Raw genomic sequence first — 16,923 nt, 5'->3', positions numbered from 1 at the left:
CCAAATGTTAAGCTTTTCTTGTAAAATTGCGACTGTTATTGAGTAAAATTCCAACTTTTATCATAATATTGCACAAATGTTCAGTTCTTCTTGTAATATTTTGACTTGCGTTGAGTAAAATTCCAACTTTTATTATAATACTGCCAACATTCTACGTTTTTTCTTGTGAAATTCCAACTCATTTTTCACAACAAGCTTTTTTATATTTGCATAGTATGTATATATTATTAATGTTGTAAATACAAATCTTTATATATCTAGAAAGGCTGGTCCTAAAGAGGGAGGCATTTTTCTCAGGTCTCAAGAAGGTTAGAAATACAAGAATGTGTGTGTGTGTGTGTGTGTGTTCTTGTATTTCTACCCTTCTTGAGACATGAAGAAGGCAAAGTATCTTCCATATGAGGAGGTGTGAACAAGTGAGGACATAAATCATGGTCCCAATAACATTGCATCTAATAGACAATGTCTCATTTGCACCCCCTGGTGGTGAAATCTATCAAAATGAGGGTGGTCCCAAAAAGGAGGGACTTTCCACATTGACTGTGTGTCGCTTTTAAAAGTGCTCCCCCTCTGGTCAACATATGAAATAACAAGTGTGTGTAAGAAATTCAAATGCGCCCCCTTTGGCCAAAATTAATTAAAAAAATAAATAAATAAAAATGTATATAGAGACATACTGTAATAACTTGAAGTAAATAATGAATATTAAAAAACAATTACAAAAAATAAACTAAACTAACTAATAGCAGTCTTTTTCTCACAATGTGTCGATTTTTTTCTTATAAAATTGGGAACAATTCCTCATATTCTTTCTGTTTCTGTAATATTGCAATGTTTCTCTTTTATGTAAAATTATTACTTTTTAATGCAAAATGGTGACATTTGTCATATCAAATTCTGACTTTTGTCACAATATTGCTAAATTTTTTTGTTGTTCTTGTAAAATAGTGACATTTTTTGAGTAAAATTGTGACTTCTGTCATAACTTTACCACGTAAAATTCCGATTATTATTATAATATTGCCAAAATGTTAAAGTTTTCTTATTAAATAGTGACTTTTGTCAAGTAAAATTACAACTCTTTTCATAAAATGGCCAAAATGTTAAGCTTTTCTTGTAAAATTGCAAATGTTATTGAGTACAATTCCAACTTTTATCATAATATTGCACAAATGTTCAGTTCTTCTTGTAATATTTTGACTTGCGTTGAGTAAAATGCCGACTTTTATTATAATACTGCCAAAATTCTAAGTTTTTCTTGTGACCATTTTCTGGTGAAATTCCAACTAATTTTTCACACCAAGCTTTTTTATATTTGCATAGTATGTATATATTATTAATGTTGTAAATACACATCTTTATATATCTAGAAAGGCTGGTCCTAAAGAGGGAGGCATTTTTCTCAGGTCTCAAGAAGGTAACAAATACAACAATGTGTGTGTGAAAGTGCTCCCCCTCTGGTCAACATATGAAATAACGAGTGTGTGTAAGAAATTGAAATGCGCCCCCTTTGGCCAAAATTAATTTAAATAAATAAATAAATATGTATATAGAGACATACTTTAATAACTTGAAGTAAATAATGAATATTAAAAAACAATTACAAAAAATAAAAAAAACTAACTAAAAGCAGTCTTATTTTCACAATGTGTCGATTTCTTTGTTATAAAATTGGGAACAATTTCTCATATTCTTTCTGTTTCTGTAATATTGCAATATTTCTCGTAAAATTATGACTTTTATGTAAAATTAGTACTTTTTAATGCAAAATGGTGACATTTGTCATATAAAATTCTGACTTTTATCACAATATTGCCATTTTTTTGGTTGTTGTTCTTGTAAAATAGTGAATATTTTTGAGTAAAATTATGATTATTATTATAATATTGCCAAAATTTTAAAGTTTTCTTATAAAATTGTGACTTTTGTCGAGTAAAATTACGACTCTTTTCACAAAATTGCCCAAATGTTAAGCTTTTCTTGTAAAATTGCGACTGTTATTGAGTAAAATTCCAACTTTTATCATAATATTGCACAAATGTTCAGTTCTTCTTGTAATATTTTGACTTGCGTTGAGTAAAATTCCAACTTTTATTATAATACTGCCAACATTCTACGTTTTTTCTTGTGAAATTCCAACTCATTTTTCACAACAAGCTTTTTTATATTTGCATAGTATGTATATATTATTAATGTTGTAAATACACATCTTTATATATCTAGAAAGGCTGGTCCTAAAGAGGGAGGCATTATTCTCAGGTCTCCAGAGGGTAACAAATACAAGAATATGTGTGTTGGCAGCACAGGGCAGGTAGTCGAGGCAAATTTCCAACCTTGTGACCGCCGCAAATGTGGGAGAAAATGCGAGTGCAACTCCTCGAGTGCTCCCAGGTGGCCACCCTCAGAGTCTCCGCTGCTACTTTAGTGCGCTTTGTGGACTCCAAAAGACGGCATCATCGCGCTTGAACGTTTGCGGGAACACGAAAGGCGGCAAAGAGCGGCTCGTTACGAGTCAGGTGACAGGTGTGCAGGAAGGAGACCAGACGGACAAAAGTGGAGGAAGTATTTTGCAGTCAAACATTCTCATGATACTAACATTCACCATAAAGATGGTGACGCTTAAAAGACGACAACGTTGCACTATTGAGGCTTGCTTTGAGGTGAAGAAATGGGTCCAATATTCATAGAAACTATGAATATAAAATTGCTTCGAGGTTGGTAAGCAAAACCAGAATTATTCCGTACATTAGGTGCACCGGACAATAAGGTGCACTGTCCAACTTTGAGGAAAATCAAGGATTTTAAGTGCACCTTATAGTCCGGAAAATACGGTCTATTCAATTGAATATAAGTTGAAAAGGATTTGCAAATGATTATATTCTCTTTTTATTTACCATTTACACAACTTCACTGGTTTTGGGGTGTTGTACAAAATATAATGCATGAGGTGTATCCAAAAAAACCTTTTATTGCTGAAATTCACTGCATATTTAAAGCGGCTTCTAAAAATAAAGTTGACCATAGTGTTCTATAATTTAGGTTACAGTATAAAGTAGCTCACTGGGTTTTAAAACTAAAAAAGAGACTTCTCCCTGAGCAGGAGGTAAATCCACCCAGCAACACCCATGCACAGGGTGAATAAAAAACAACGTTAGCTTCATAATTGAACATTTTGTCCAGTTTTTTTCTCTTCTTTTCTTCATTTTGTGGACTAGAACTATAGATGTCAACATTGTGTACGTGCGGAAATATTAATTTATGATTGTTTATCAAAATATAACTATAGATGTCAACATTGTGTACGTGCGGAAAGATTCATTTATGATTGTTTATCAAAATATAACTATAGATGTCAACATTGTGTACGTGCGGAAATATTAATTTATGATTGTTTATCAAAATATAACTATAGATGTCAACATTGTGTACGTGCGGAAATATTAATTTATGATTGTTTATCAAAATATAACTATAGATGTCAACATTGTGTATGTGCGGAAAGATTCATTTATGGTTGTTTATCAAAATATAACTATAGATGTCAACATTGTGTACGTGCGGAAATATTCATTTATGATTGTTTATCAAAATATAACTATAGATGTCAACATTGTGTACGTGCGGAAAGATTCATTTATGATTGTCTATCAAAATATAACTATAGATGTCAACATTGTGTATGTGCGGAAATATTCATTTATGATTGTTTATTAAAATATAACTATAGATGTCAACATTGTGTACGTGCGGAAATATCATTTATGATTGTTTATCAAAATATAACTATAGATGTCAACATTGTGTACGTGCGGAAATATTCATTTATGATTGTGTATCAAAATATAACTATAGATGTCAACATTGTGTACGTGCGGAAATATTAATTTATGATTGTTTATCAAAATATAACTATAGATGTCAACATTGTGTACGTGCGGAAATATTCATTTATGATTGTTTATCAAAATATAACAATAGATGTCAACATTGTGTATGTGCGGAAATATTCATTTATGGTTGTTTATCAAAATATAACTATAGATGTCAACATTGTGTACGTGCGGAAAGATTCATTTATGATTGTTTATCAAAATATAACTATAGATGTCAACATTGTGTACGCGCGGAAAGATTCATTTATGATTGTTTATCAAAATATAACTATAGATGTCAACATTGTGTACGTGCTGAAAGACTCATTTATGATTGTTTATCATATATCATATTTAAACACATAAATCATAGAAAATGAAAGATTATCACTTAAAATATCACATATTTTTTTGTATATCTTAAAAATACAATTTATGACTTACAAAAAAATGTTGGTTTGATAGTAAATTTGGTTTTATTGGCTCCTTATCCTAAAAAAGGAGGAATTGTCATTTAAAAATATGAACATATTATGGAACTGACTTATCGATATGTTTCACACTGTGACTTTAGACAACCCTACAAGTCTCTTATGAGTCTAAAAAGGGCTGAAAACCGAAGAACAGTCCCACCTGACCCTGGTGAGACCGTCCTCTCACCTTTGACCTTTGTGTGTGTGAACAAGCAGTGGAAGCAACAAGATGAGAAGTCTGACCTGCCGCTGCTCTCTGGATGAGCAGAGTGGCCTCGGCCCCGACCGGACATTCCTTCAACATCTCCACCACACGTCCGTGTCCCGCCGCCGCCACCGGCTGCTGGTTGACCTCCAGGATCAGGTCGCCCTCGATCAGACCCGACGCCGCCCCCTGCGAGCCCGCGTCCAGCACCTGCGAGCACACGTCTGCGCTTAGCTTGTGACTCCGCCTCCTCTGGTCACATGATGAACTGTTGGTGTTCACGATACTAAATACTGTTGTATTTTTATTTATTATTCATTCTGAGAGCTTTTCTTCAGATTCTCATAGAATAAAAACCAAACAAATGAATATACGTCTTCCTCTTGCGTGTGACTGAAGGTAAACAACTCGAGTCCAAGTAGCAATGATTGCCAGTGAGCAACAGCGGTGGCCGCGCCCAGTTTATCGAATTTTAGGTCCTGCTTTTTAGTTAGTCATTTAATTTAAATATTTAATGGTACAACTATTTATTTTATTTTAGTCACTAACATGTGTGTATATATCTATCTATCTATATACATACATACATACATATAAATGTATGTATACATGTATGCATACATATATATACATATGCATATATATAAATACATATATATACATAGATATAAATACATATATATACGTACATATATACACATTTATATCCATATATATAAATGTATGTATACATACATACATACATACATACATACATACATACATACATACATACATATATATATATATATATATATATACACACACACACACACATATGTATGTATATACATACATATATACATAGTGACTATATATGTATTGAATATATATATCTAATGTGTGTGTGTATATCCATCTATATACATACATACATATATATAAATGTATGTATACATATGTATATGTATACGTACATATATACATATATATAAATACATAAATATACCTATATATATACATACATACACATATGTACATATTTATATATTTGTAAATACACATATATATATATATATATATATATACGTATATACATATATAAATACGTAAATATACCTATATACATACATATATACACATATATATATATATTTGTAAATACATATATATATACATACATATATACATATATAAATACATAAATATATATATACGTATATACATATATAAATACGTAAATATACCTATATACATACATATATACACATATATATATATATATTTGTAAATACATATATATATATACATACATATATACATATATAAATACATAAATATACCTATATACATACATATATACACATATGTACATATATATAAATACATATATACATATATAAATACATAAATATACCTATATACATACATATATACACATATGTACATATATATAAATACATATATACATATATATATACATATATACATACACATACACAGATATGTACATATATATCCATATATATACATGTATGTATACATATATACATATATATATATATACACACATATGTATGTATATACATACATATATACATGGTGACTATATATGTATACAGTATATATATCTAACGTGTGAGTATATCTATCTATATACATACATACATATGTATACATGTATGTATACATATGTATATTTATACATACATATATACACACATATATAAATGTATGTACATATATACATACATATGTATACATGTATGTATACATATGTATGTATATACATACATATATACACATATATAAATGTATGTACATATCTACATATGTATATATATATACATATATATATACATATGTATATATACGTATATATACACATACATATATACATGCATATATATATATATATACATATACATACGCATACACACACACACAGGCCAGAAATAAGGTTTTATAATAAGACATGATGTTCTTTACAAGTGTATGTACACTTTTGACCACGACTGTACCTAATGTGTACATGACAAGTTAGAGGGTAACTCTCGCCATACCTGTTTGACCCGCTGCCCCGTGGGACTGTCGGCGATGGTGAAGCCGAAGCCCTCCGCTCCTTTCACCATGGTGACGGTCAGCAGCTCCGCCGCCGCCGCCGCCCCGCCCGCCGGCCCCGAGGACGCCATGGACACGTTGTCGTCGTGTGGCGTGAGCGCGGAGGAGGAGCCGGGCGTGGTGGGCGGCAGGGACGAGCCGTCCAGGTGCGTGTCGCCCGGGTGGGAGACCCCGGCCTGGGCCAGGGCCTGAGCCGGCAGCTGGGAGCTGAGGGACAGATACTCCAGGTAGGGGTCGTAGCTGCCGCGGCCGTTCACCACCAGGGGGCGGTGCTCCATCCCGATGGGCGTCATGGAGGCGCTGGCGGCGTTGGGGTCCTCCGGGTCAAAGGGCAGGGGGTAACCTCGGCACAGCACCAAGGTCACGCTCTGACCGATGGGCACCGACTGGAAGAGCTTGACCACGTCGGCGTGGGTGGTGCCCAGCACGCAGATGTCGTTCACGTACACGATGACGTCGCCTGCGGACCCAAGATGATGTCACTTTGGTGATGCAATCACATTTTATACTTAGTACAAACCTTTTAAACTTGAATAATGTTCGAGTAGCGTACTTTCAAAACTGTCTTTTTGTCCAAATAAATCATATTTTATATTTAATACAAACCTCAACAATCGCACACATTTTAAAACTTTAATAATATGCTATTAGCATACGTTCAATACTGTCTTTTTGTCAAAATAAATCATATTTTATATTTAATACAAAACTGCACACCTTTTAAACTTGAATAATATTCTATTAGCATACTTTCCAAACGGTCTTTTTGTCATAATATAGAATATCTTGTATTTAATACAAACCTCAAAAATGGCATACATTTTTAAAAACTTTAATAATATGCTATTAGCATACGTTCAAAACGGTCTTTTTGTCAAAATAAATGATATTTTATATTTAATACAAACCTGCACACCTTTTAAACTTGAATAATATTCTATTAGCATACTTTTCAAACTGTCTTTTTGTCCAAATAAATTATATTTTATATTTAATACAAACCTCAACAATTGCACACATTTTAAAACTTTAATAATATTCTAGTAGCATATTTTCCAAACGGTCTTTTTGTCAAAATATATCAGATTTTATATTTAATACAAACCTGCAAACCTTTTAAACTTGAATAATATTCTATTAGCATACTTTCCAAACTGTCTTTTTGTCAAAATAAATCATATTTTATATTTAATACAAACCTCAACAATCACACACATTTTAAAACTTGAATAATGTTCTATTAGAATACGTTCAAAATGGTCTTTTTGTCAAAATAAATAATATTTTATATTTAATACAAACCTGCACACCTTTTAAACTTGAATAATATTCTATAAGCATACTTTTCAAAACTGTCTTTTGGTCCAAATAAATCATATTTTATATTTAATACAAACCTCAACAATCGCACACATTTTAAAACTTTAATAATATGCTATTAGCATACGTTCCAAACGGTCTTTTTGTCAAAATAAATAATATTTTATATTTAATACAAACCTCTACACCTTTTAAACTTGAATAATATTCGATTAGCATACTTTTACAAACTGTCTTTTGGTCCAAATAAATCATATTTTATATTTAATACAAACCTCAACAATCGCACACATTTTAAAACTTTAATAATATGCTATTAGCATATGTTCAAAACTGTCTTTTTGTCAAAATAAATAATATTTTATATTTAATACAAACCGGCACACATTTTAAAACTTTAATAATATTCTAGTCGCATACTTTCCAAACGGTCTTTTTGTCATAATATATAATATTTTGTATTTAATACAAACCTCAAAAATGGCATACATTTTTTAAAACTTGAATAATATTCTATTAGCATACTTTTCAACGGTATTTTTGTCAAAATAAATAATATTTTATATTTAAAACAAACCTCAACAATCGCACACATTTTAAAACTTTAATAACATGCTATTAGCATACGTTCAAAACGGTCTTTTTGTCAAAATAAATGATGTTTTATATTTAATACAAACCTGCACACCTTTTAAACTTGAATACTATTCTATTAGCATACTTTCCAAACTGTCTTTTAGTCAAAATAAATAATATTTTATATTTAATACAAACCTCAACAATCACACACATATTAAAACTTGAATAATATTCTATTAGCATACGTTCAAAACGGTCTTTTTGTCAAAATAAATGATATTTTGTATTTAATACAAACCTGCACACCTTTTAAACTTGAATAATATTCTATTAGCATACTTTTCAAAACTGTCTTTTGGTCCAAATAAATCATATTTTATATTTAATACAAACCTCAACAATCGCACACATTTTAAAACTTTAATAATATGCTATTAGCATACGTTCCAAACGGTCTTTTTGTCAAAATAAATAATATTTTGTATTTAATACAAACCTGTACACCTTTTAAACTTGAATAATATTCTATTAGCATACTTTCAAAACTGTCTTTTGCTCAAAATAAATATTTTATATTTAATACAAACCTGCACACATTTTAAAACTTTAATAATATTCTAGTCGCATACTTTCCAAACAGTCTTTTTGTCATTATATATATAATATTTTGTATTTAATACAAACCCCAAAAATGGCATACATTTTTTAAAACTTTAATAATATTCTATTAGCATACTTTTCAACTGTATTTTTGTCAAAATAAATCATATTTTATATTTAAAACAAACCTCAACAATCGCACACATTTTAAAACTTTAATAACATGCTACTAGTATACGTTCAAAACGGTCTTTTTGTCAAAATAAATGATATTTTATATTTAATACAAACCTGCACACCTTTTAAACTTGAATAATATTCTATTAGCATACTTTTCAAACTGTCTTTTTGTCAAAATAAATCATATTTTATATTTAATACAAACCTCAACAATTGCACACATTTTAAAACTTTAATAATTTTCTACTAGCATACTTTCCAAACGGTCTTTTTGTCAAAATATATCAGATTTTATATTTAATACAAACCTGCACACCTTTTAAACTTGAATAATATTCTATTAGCATTAGTTCAAAACGGTCTTTTTGTCAAAATAAATCATATTTTATATTTAATACAAACCTCAACAATCGCACACATTTTAAAACTTTAATAATATTTAGTACGCACACTCTTTTTTTACGAAGCCACACTGTTGTAACACGTGCTGAATGTGGCTTTGCATTGTCTTGCTGAAATAAGCAGGGGCGTCCATGTTGCTTGGATGGCAACATATGTTGCTCCAAAAGCTGTATGTACCTTTCAGCATTAATGGTGCCTTCACAGATGTGTAAGTTACCCATGTCTTGGGCACTAATACACCCCCATACCATCACACATGCTGGCTTTTACACTTGGCGCCCAGAACAGTCTGGATGGTTCTTTTCCTCTTTGGTCCGGAGGACACGATGTCGAATATTTCCAAAAACAATTTGAAATGTGGACTCGTCAGACCACAGAACACTTTTCCACTTTGCATCAGTCCATCTTAGATGAGCTCGGGCCCAGAGAAGCCGACGGCGTTTCTGGGTGTTGTTGATAAATGGCTTTCGCTTTGCATAGGAGAGTTTTAACGAGTCCACATTTCAAATTGTTTTTGGAAACTGTGGACGTCGTGTCCTCCGGACCAAAGGGGAAAAGAACCATCCATGGTTAAGAAGTGACCTATCAGCTGTGGTCCTGCCTGGTTAAGAAGTGACCTATCAGCTCAACTCCTCTGACCCTGCGAGCTGGACTCATGCCCAAGCTGCTCGCTGCCTAAATTGCTCGCCTCCTTTCCTTCCTTCCTTCCTTCCTTCCTTCCATGTCGCTCCCTCTGCCCATCACCCTCCCTCTTATCTCGCCAGCATCTCTTTCTGTTTCATCTCAATTTTGTTCCTTTTTGTCCGACTTGCACTTAATTATGATCTCGTTATCTTTTCATGTCATCCGACACCTCGGTTTTTTTCCCTCCACTTCTCCACTTCTCACCCTCCTCATCCCTCCATACTGTTTTGTCAGCTTTCCCCTCCCTCTCCGCCTCTCTCTCTTCCTCTTTCTTTCTCTGCAACTTGCTGCTCTCCCCTGTGACATTGCTGCCAACACACACACACACACACACACACACACACACACACACACACACACACACACACACACACACACACACACACACACACACACACACACACACACACACACACACACACACACACACACACACACACACACACACACACTCTTGTATTTGTTACCTTCTTGAGACCTGAGAATAATGCCTCCCTCTTTAGGACCAGCCTTTCTAGATATATAAAGATGTGTATTTACAACATTAATAATATATACATACTATGCAAATATAAAAACGCTTGCTGTGAAAAATGAGTTGGAATTTCACAAGAAAAAGGTCACAATTTCACAAGAAAAAAGTCACAATTTCACAAGAAAAACTTAGAATGTTGGCAGTATTATAATAAAAGTCGTCATTTTACTCAAAATTTTACAAAAAAAACGGAACATTTGTGCAATGTTATGATAAAAGTTGGAATTTTGCTCGATGACAGTCGCAATTTTACAAGAAAAGCTTAAAATGTTGGCAATTTTATGGAAAGAGTCGCAATTTCACTCGACAAAAGTCACAATTTTATAAGAAAACTTTCAAATTTCCGCAATAATTAGAATAATAATCGGAACTTTACTCAGCAAAATTATGACAAAAGTCATCATTTATTCAAAAAATGTCACTATTTAACAAGAACAACAAAAAAATTGGCAATATTGTGATAAAGGTCAGAATTTTATATGACAAATGTCACCATTTTGCATTAAAAAGTAATAATTTTACTTAAAAAAGCAATAATTTTACGAGAAACATTGCAATATTACAGAAACAATTTTACAACAAAAAAATCGACACATTGTGAGAAAAAGACTGCTTTTAGTTATTTAATTTTTTATTTTATTTATTTAATTTTTAAAATGTGTTTATTTATTTTATTAATTTTTTTTAATTTTTGTAATAGTTCTTTATTATTTACTCCAAGTTATTACAGTATGTCTTTACATACATATTTATTTATTTATTTTTGTTATTTTTTATAAATTTTGGCTAAAGGGGGCGCATTTCAATTTCTTACGCACACTTGTTATTTCATATGTTGACCAGAGGGGGGAGCACTTTTAAAAGCGACACACAGTCAATGTGAAAAAATCCCTCCTTTTTGGGACCACCCTCATTTTGATAGATTTCACCACCAGGGGGTGCAAATGAGATCTCTATTTTTTGTAACGTGCTTAAGGCCGATGACAAAGGAGTCAGGGACCACAGATGGCCCCTGTGCCGCATTTTGGACAACCCAGCTGTAGACCCAGCTTTTTCCGGGGATGAATAGGGAAGTCCTTCCTTAGCTGCCGTCTTCTTTTATCATATATTGCTGCCTTTGCACCCGTCAATGTTTACTTTTGTACGCACATTAAATCAACAACTAAAAATCCTGACTTTGGAGCAATGTTCACGGACTCTAGTATTTGGCTCTCTATTAGATGCAATGTTATTGGGACCATGATTTATATACTTTTCCTTGTTGGTGTCTCAAGAAGGGTAGAAATACGAGAACACACACACACACACACACACACACACACACACACACACACACACACACACACACACACACACACACACACACACACACACACACACACACACACACACACACACACATACACAAACAGGCTGAGATTAGCTGGCCTATTTGAGCTGGGCGACATTGCTCTTAGGGATTGTGCGTGATGATGCATGTGACATGAACGTGTGTGTGTGTGTGTGTGTGTGTGTGTGTGTGTGTGTGTGTAACAAGGGCCCGCAGTGGTGTGAAGTAGAAGATTTAAGGCGACCACATTCGTCATGGGACTGCGACTTTTAAAGCTGAAATCCATAAATGTCCGCACATTGAAAAGTACTGCAGAGACCATCCGGTGCTGCCGTCCTGCAGGAGGCTTTCACTCTCTCTCTTTCTTTCTTTCTTTCTGTCTTTTTTTCATAAACTCCGCAGGGATGTGCTCAACCGAGTTAGAAGCGCAAGACATTCTTTATTTGATGTTACATCATGTAGCAGATGCTTTTAGCCACTCATTAGAAGCCGGGGCTGTTCATACTTTATCATGTCTACTCACATCATTTTATGTCTGCGATATGGGTTGTCCTGATACCAACGTTGTGGTACCGGTACCGGTACCGGGTACATGAAACACGTGTCTATTATTGCAACTTAGTCCTTCAATAAAATAGTGAACATACTAGACAACTTGTCTTTTAGTAGTAAGTAAACAAACAAAGACTCCTAATTAGTCTGCAGTAACATATTGTGTCATTTATACACCTATTATTTTGTACACATTATTAAGGACAAACTGTAAAAAATGATTATTACTATATTTACTTACTTTCTGTTTTAACATGTTCTACCTACACTTCTGTTCAAATGTAATAATCACTTATTCTTCTCTCGTTTTGATACTTTACATTAGTTTTGGGATGATACCACACAATTAGGTATCGATCCGATACCAAGAAACAATCAAAATATGTTTATTATTGCAATTTAGTCCTTAAATAAAATAGTGAACATACTAGACAACTTGTCTTTTAGTAGTAAGTAAACAAACAAAGACTCCTAATTAGTCTGCAGTAACATATTGTGTCATTTATACATTTATTATTTTGTCAACATTATTAAGACATCTTTTTCCATTTTCAATCCTTTTTAAAAAAAAATGCTCCAGGGAGCCACTAGGGCGGCGCTAAAGACCCCCGCCTTAAATAGTCAAACAGAAAACAGGTGAGGGGAAATGCTCTTGGGGCTGAAGTGAAGCAGCCATGAGAAAACACTAATAGAACCGGAAGAGCCGCCAAAATAAAAGCCCGGGACAGGAACTGACACTAACAAAACCCAACATAAAAGCTTTCCTTTTTTTTTTTTTTCCAAATAAAAATGGCTAGTGCACGACAACGAAAGAAAATGTTTGCCCTCCAAGCCTTCCTGCATCCAGAGACTTGCTCCCGTGAGTTTGTCAACAATAACAAACGCAACCCCGTTGAAAATGTTGCAATAATAACAAGAAAAAGAAAAGTATTGATGTAATCCAGGGGCGTCAAACTCATTTTAGATGGAGGGCCATCCATCCATACATCCATTTTCTACCGCTTGTCCCATTTCTCAGCTGCATTCGGGCACATGGAGGCACGATAACTTAGAAATAAAGACAACTTCAGATTGTTTTCTTTGGTTAAAAATACAACAAACACATTCTGAAAATGTACGAATCTTAATGTTGTTGTTTTGTTTTACGCTTACATGTTGCGGTTAATAGTATTCCACCTTTTATGTGTCCGGATTTATACTTTCTGAATAAATTATGTGATAATAATTACATAATGGTGTTAATTTTCAATATATCAAGATTAAAAAATAATATCAAAATCAAATTACAGTATGTTATTTATGTAGTTTGCTCATTTTCCACGACATCATGTGGTTTGTATATATATTTTTTTACATACACCATATTGCCAAAAGTATTTGGCCACCCATCCCATTAATAAATAAATAAATAAAACATTAAAAAAAGGTATCAAAATACATTTTGGTAGAGTAAAACAGGTGAAAGGTTGTACAATTTGAAATTCAATATGACTCAAAAGTATTTGGCCACCCATCCCATTAATAAATAAATAAATAAAAGATTAAAAAAAGTATCAAAATATATTTTGGTACAGAGTAAAACAGGTGAAAGGTTGTACAATTTGAAATTCAATATGACTCAAAAGTTTTGGTACCAGTACCAAAAATATTGGTATCGGTACAACCCCAGCATATATATATATATATACACTATATTACCAAAAGTATTTGGCCACCCATCCCATTAATAAATAAATAAATAAAAGATAAAAAAAAGTATCAAAATACATTTTGGTATAGAGTAAAACAGGTGAAAGGTTGTACAATTTGAAATTCAATATGACTCAAAAGTATTTGGCCACCCATCCCATTAATAAATAAATAAATAAAAGATAAAAAAAAAGGATCAAAATACATTTTGGTATAGAGTAAAACAGGTGAAAGGTTGTACAATTTGAAATTCAATATGACTCAAAAGTTTTGGTACCAGTACCAAAAATATTGGTATCGGTACAACCCCAGCATATATATATACATATATATATACACTATATTACCAAAAGTATTTGGCCACCCATCCCATTAATAAATAAATAAATAAATAAAAGATTAAAAAAAGTATCAAAATACATTTTGGTATAGAGTAAAACAGGTGAAAGGTTGTACAATTTGAAATTCAATGTGACTCAAAAGTTTTGCTACCAGTACCAAAATATTGGTATCGGGACAACCCCAGCATATATATATATACACTATATTACCAAAAGTATTTGGCCACCTATCCCATTAATAAATAAATAAATAAAAGATAAAAAAAAAAGTATCAAAATATATTTTGGTATAGAGTAAAACAGGTGAAAGGTTGTACAATTTGAAATTCAATATGACTCAAAAGTATTTGGCCACCCATGCCATTAATAAATAAATAAATAAAAGATTAAAAAAAAAAGGATCAAAATACATTTTGGTATAGAGTAAAACAGGTGAAAGGTTGTACAATTTGAAATTCAATATGACTCAAAAGTTTTGGTACCAGTACCAAAAATATTGGTATCGGTACAACCCCAGCATATATATATATATATATATATATATATATATATATATACACACTATATTACCAAAAGTATTTGGCCACCCATCCCATTAATAAATAAATAAATAAAAGATAAAAAAAAGTATCAAAATACATTTTGGTATAGAGTAAAACAGGTGAAAGGTTGTACAATTTGAAATTCAATGTGACTCAAAAGTTTTGGTACCAGTACCAAAATATTGGTATCGGGACAACCCCAGCATATATATATATACACTATATTACCAAAAGTATTTGGCCACCCATCCCATTAATAAATAAATAAATAAATAAAAGATTAAAAAAAGTATCAAAATACATTTTGGTATAGAGTAAAACAGGTGAAAGGTTGTACAATTTGAAATTCAATATGACTCAAAAGTTTTGGTACCGGTACCAAAATAGTGGTATCGGGACAACCCCAGCATATATATATATATACAGTATATTGCCAAAAGTATTTGGCCACCCATCCCATTAATAAATAAATAAATAAAACATTAAAAAAGTATCAAAATATATTTTGGTATAGAGTAAAACAGGTGAAAGGTTGTACAATTTGAAATTCAATATGACTCAAAAGTTTTGGTACCGGTACCAAAATATTGTTATCGGTACAACCCCAGCATATATATATATATATATATATATATATATATATATATATATATATATATATATATATATATATATATATATATATATATATATATATATATATATATATATATATATATATATATATATATATATATACACTATATTACCAAAAGTATTTGGCCACCCATCCCATTAATAAATAAATAAATAAAAGATTAAAAAAAGTATCAAAATACATTTTGGTATAGAGTAAAACAGGTGAAAGGTTGTACAATTTGAAATTCAATGTGACTCAAAAGTTTTGGTACCGGTACCAAAATATTGGTATCGGGACAACCCTAGCATATAAATATAAATATATATATAGGGTGTGTTTGGGGGTAGTAAAAAAAAATTTTTTTATTTTTTTTTGTCATAAAGAAATACAATCATGCTTACGGACTGTATCCCTGCCGACTGTATTGATTTATATTGATATATAATGTATATATTGTGGTTTTGGTGTTGATTTAATAAAAAAATAAAAAAAATAAAAAATTTTTTTTTTAATTTCTTGGTTGGGGACCACTGTTTTAAATGATATATTTTAGTCTGTTATTTGTCTGTATTTGTCAGATTTTTGTGTGTTTACTTGTTTGTGGTGTACAGCCCTTAGTTTTTCAACTGTGGTTGTTTTTAAAGAGTGTTATGAATAAAGTTGATATGGTATGGTATTTTTCAACAAAAAAACCCCAAAAAAAACAAAACAAAAAAAAAAAAGAAATTGGTACCGTATCGGTTCAAAATTTCAACTGTAGCCATCCCTACCTACGGGAAAAGGGAATCATAAAAAAAGTGGCGTGTACAAAAAAAAACGACGTTCTTTATAACGTTGTGAAGCCAGACTACTCGTGTTATTCTCTTCCATCGGCCATTTTGTACAACTCAACCCTTCCGT

The 16,923-nt window shown here is 31.9% G+C and overlaps 1 protein-coding gene across 2 annotated transcripts in view; it reads right to left on the bottom strand.

Moving 5' to 3' along the window:
- LOC133647036 (membrane-associated guanylate kinase, WW and PDZ domain-containing protein 2-like) overlaps positions 1-16,923 on the bottom strand; it is a 227,141-nt gene that overhangs the window by 38,809 nt on the left and 171,409 nt on the right. For both annotated transcript variants that reach the window (XM_062043086.1, XM_062043087.1), the window contains exons 10-11: positions 6,593-7,110; positions 4,589-4,760 (exon numbers count right to left, since the gene is read on the bottom strand). In XM_062043086.1, the coding sequence (XP_061899070.1) occupies positions 4,589-4,760; positions 6,593-7,110 (690 nt within the window). The remainder of the gene's footprint in view (positions 1-4,588; positions 4,761-6,592; positions 7,111-16,923) is intronic.

Source organism: Entelurus aequoreus, linkage group LG03 (assembly GCF_033978785.1).
Source record: "Entelurus aequoreus isolate RoL-2023_Sb linkage group LG03, RoL_Eaeq_v1.1, whole genome shotgun sequence".
Lineage (NCBI taxonomy): Eukaryota > Metazoa > Chordata > Actinopteri > Syngnathiformes > Syngnathidae > Entelurus > Entelurus aequoreus.
Note: the sequence above shows the minus strand (reverse complement) of the source record. Positions and strands in the feature narration are given on the sequence as shown.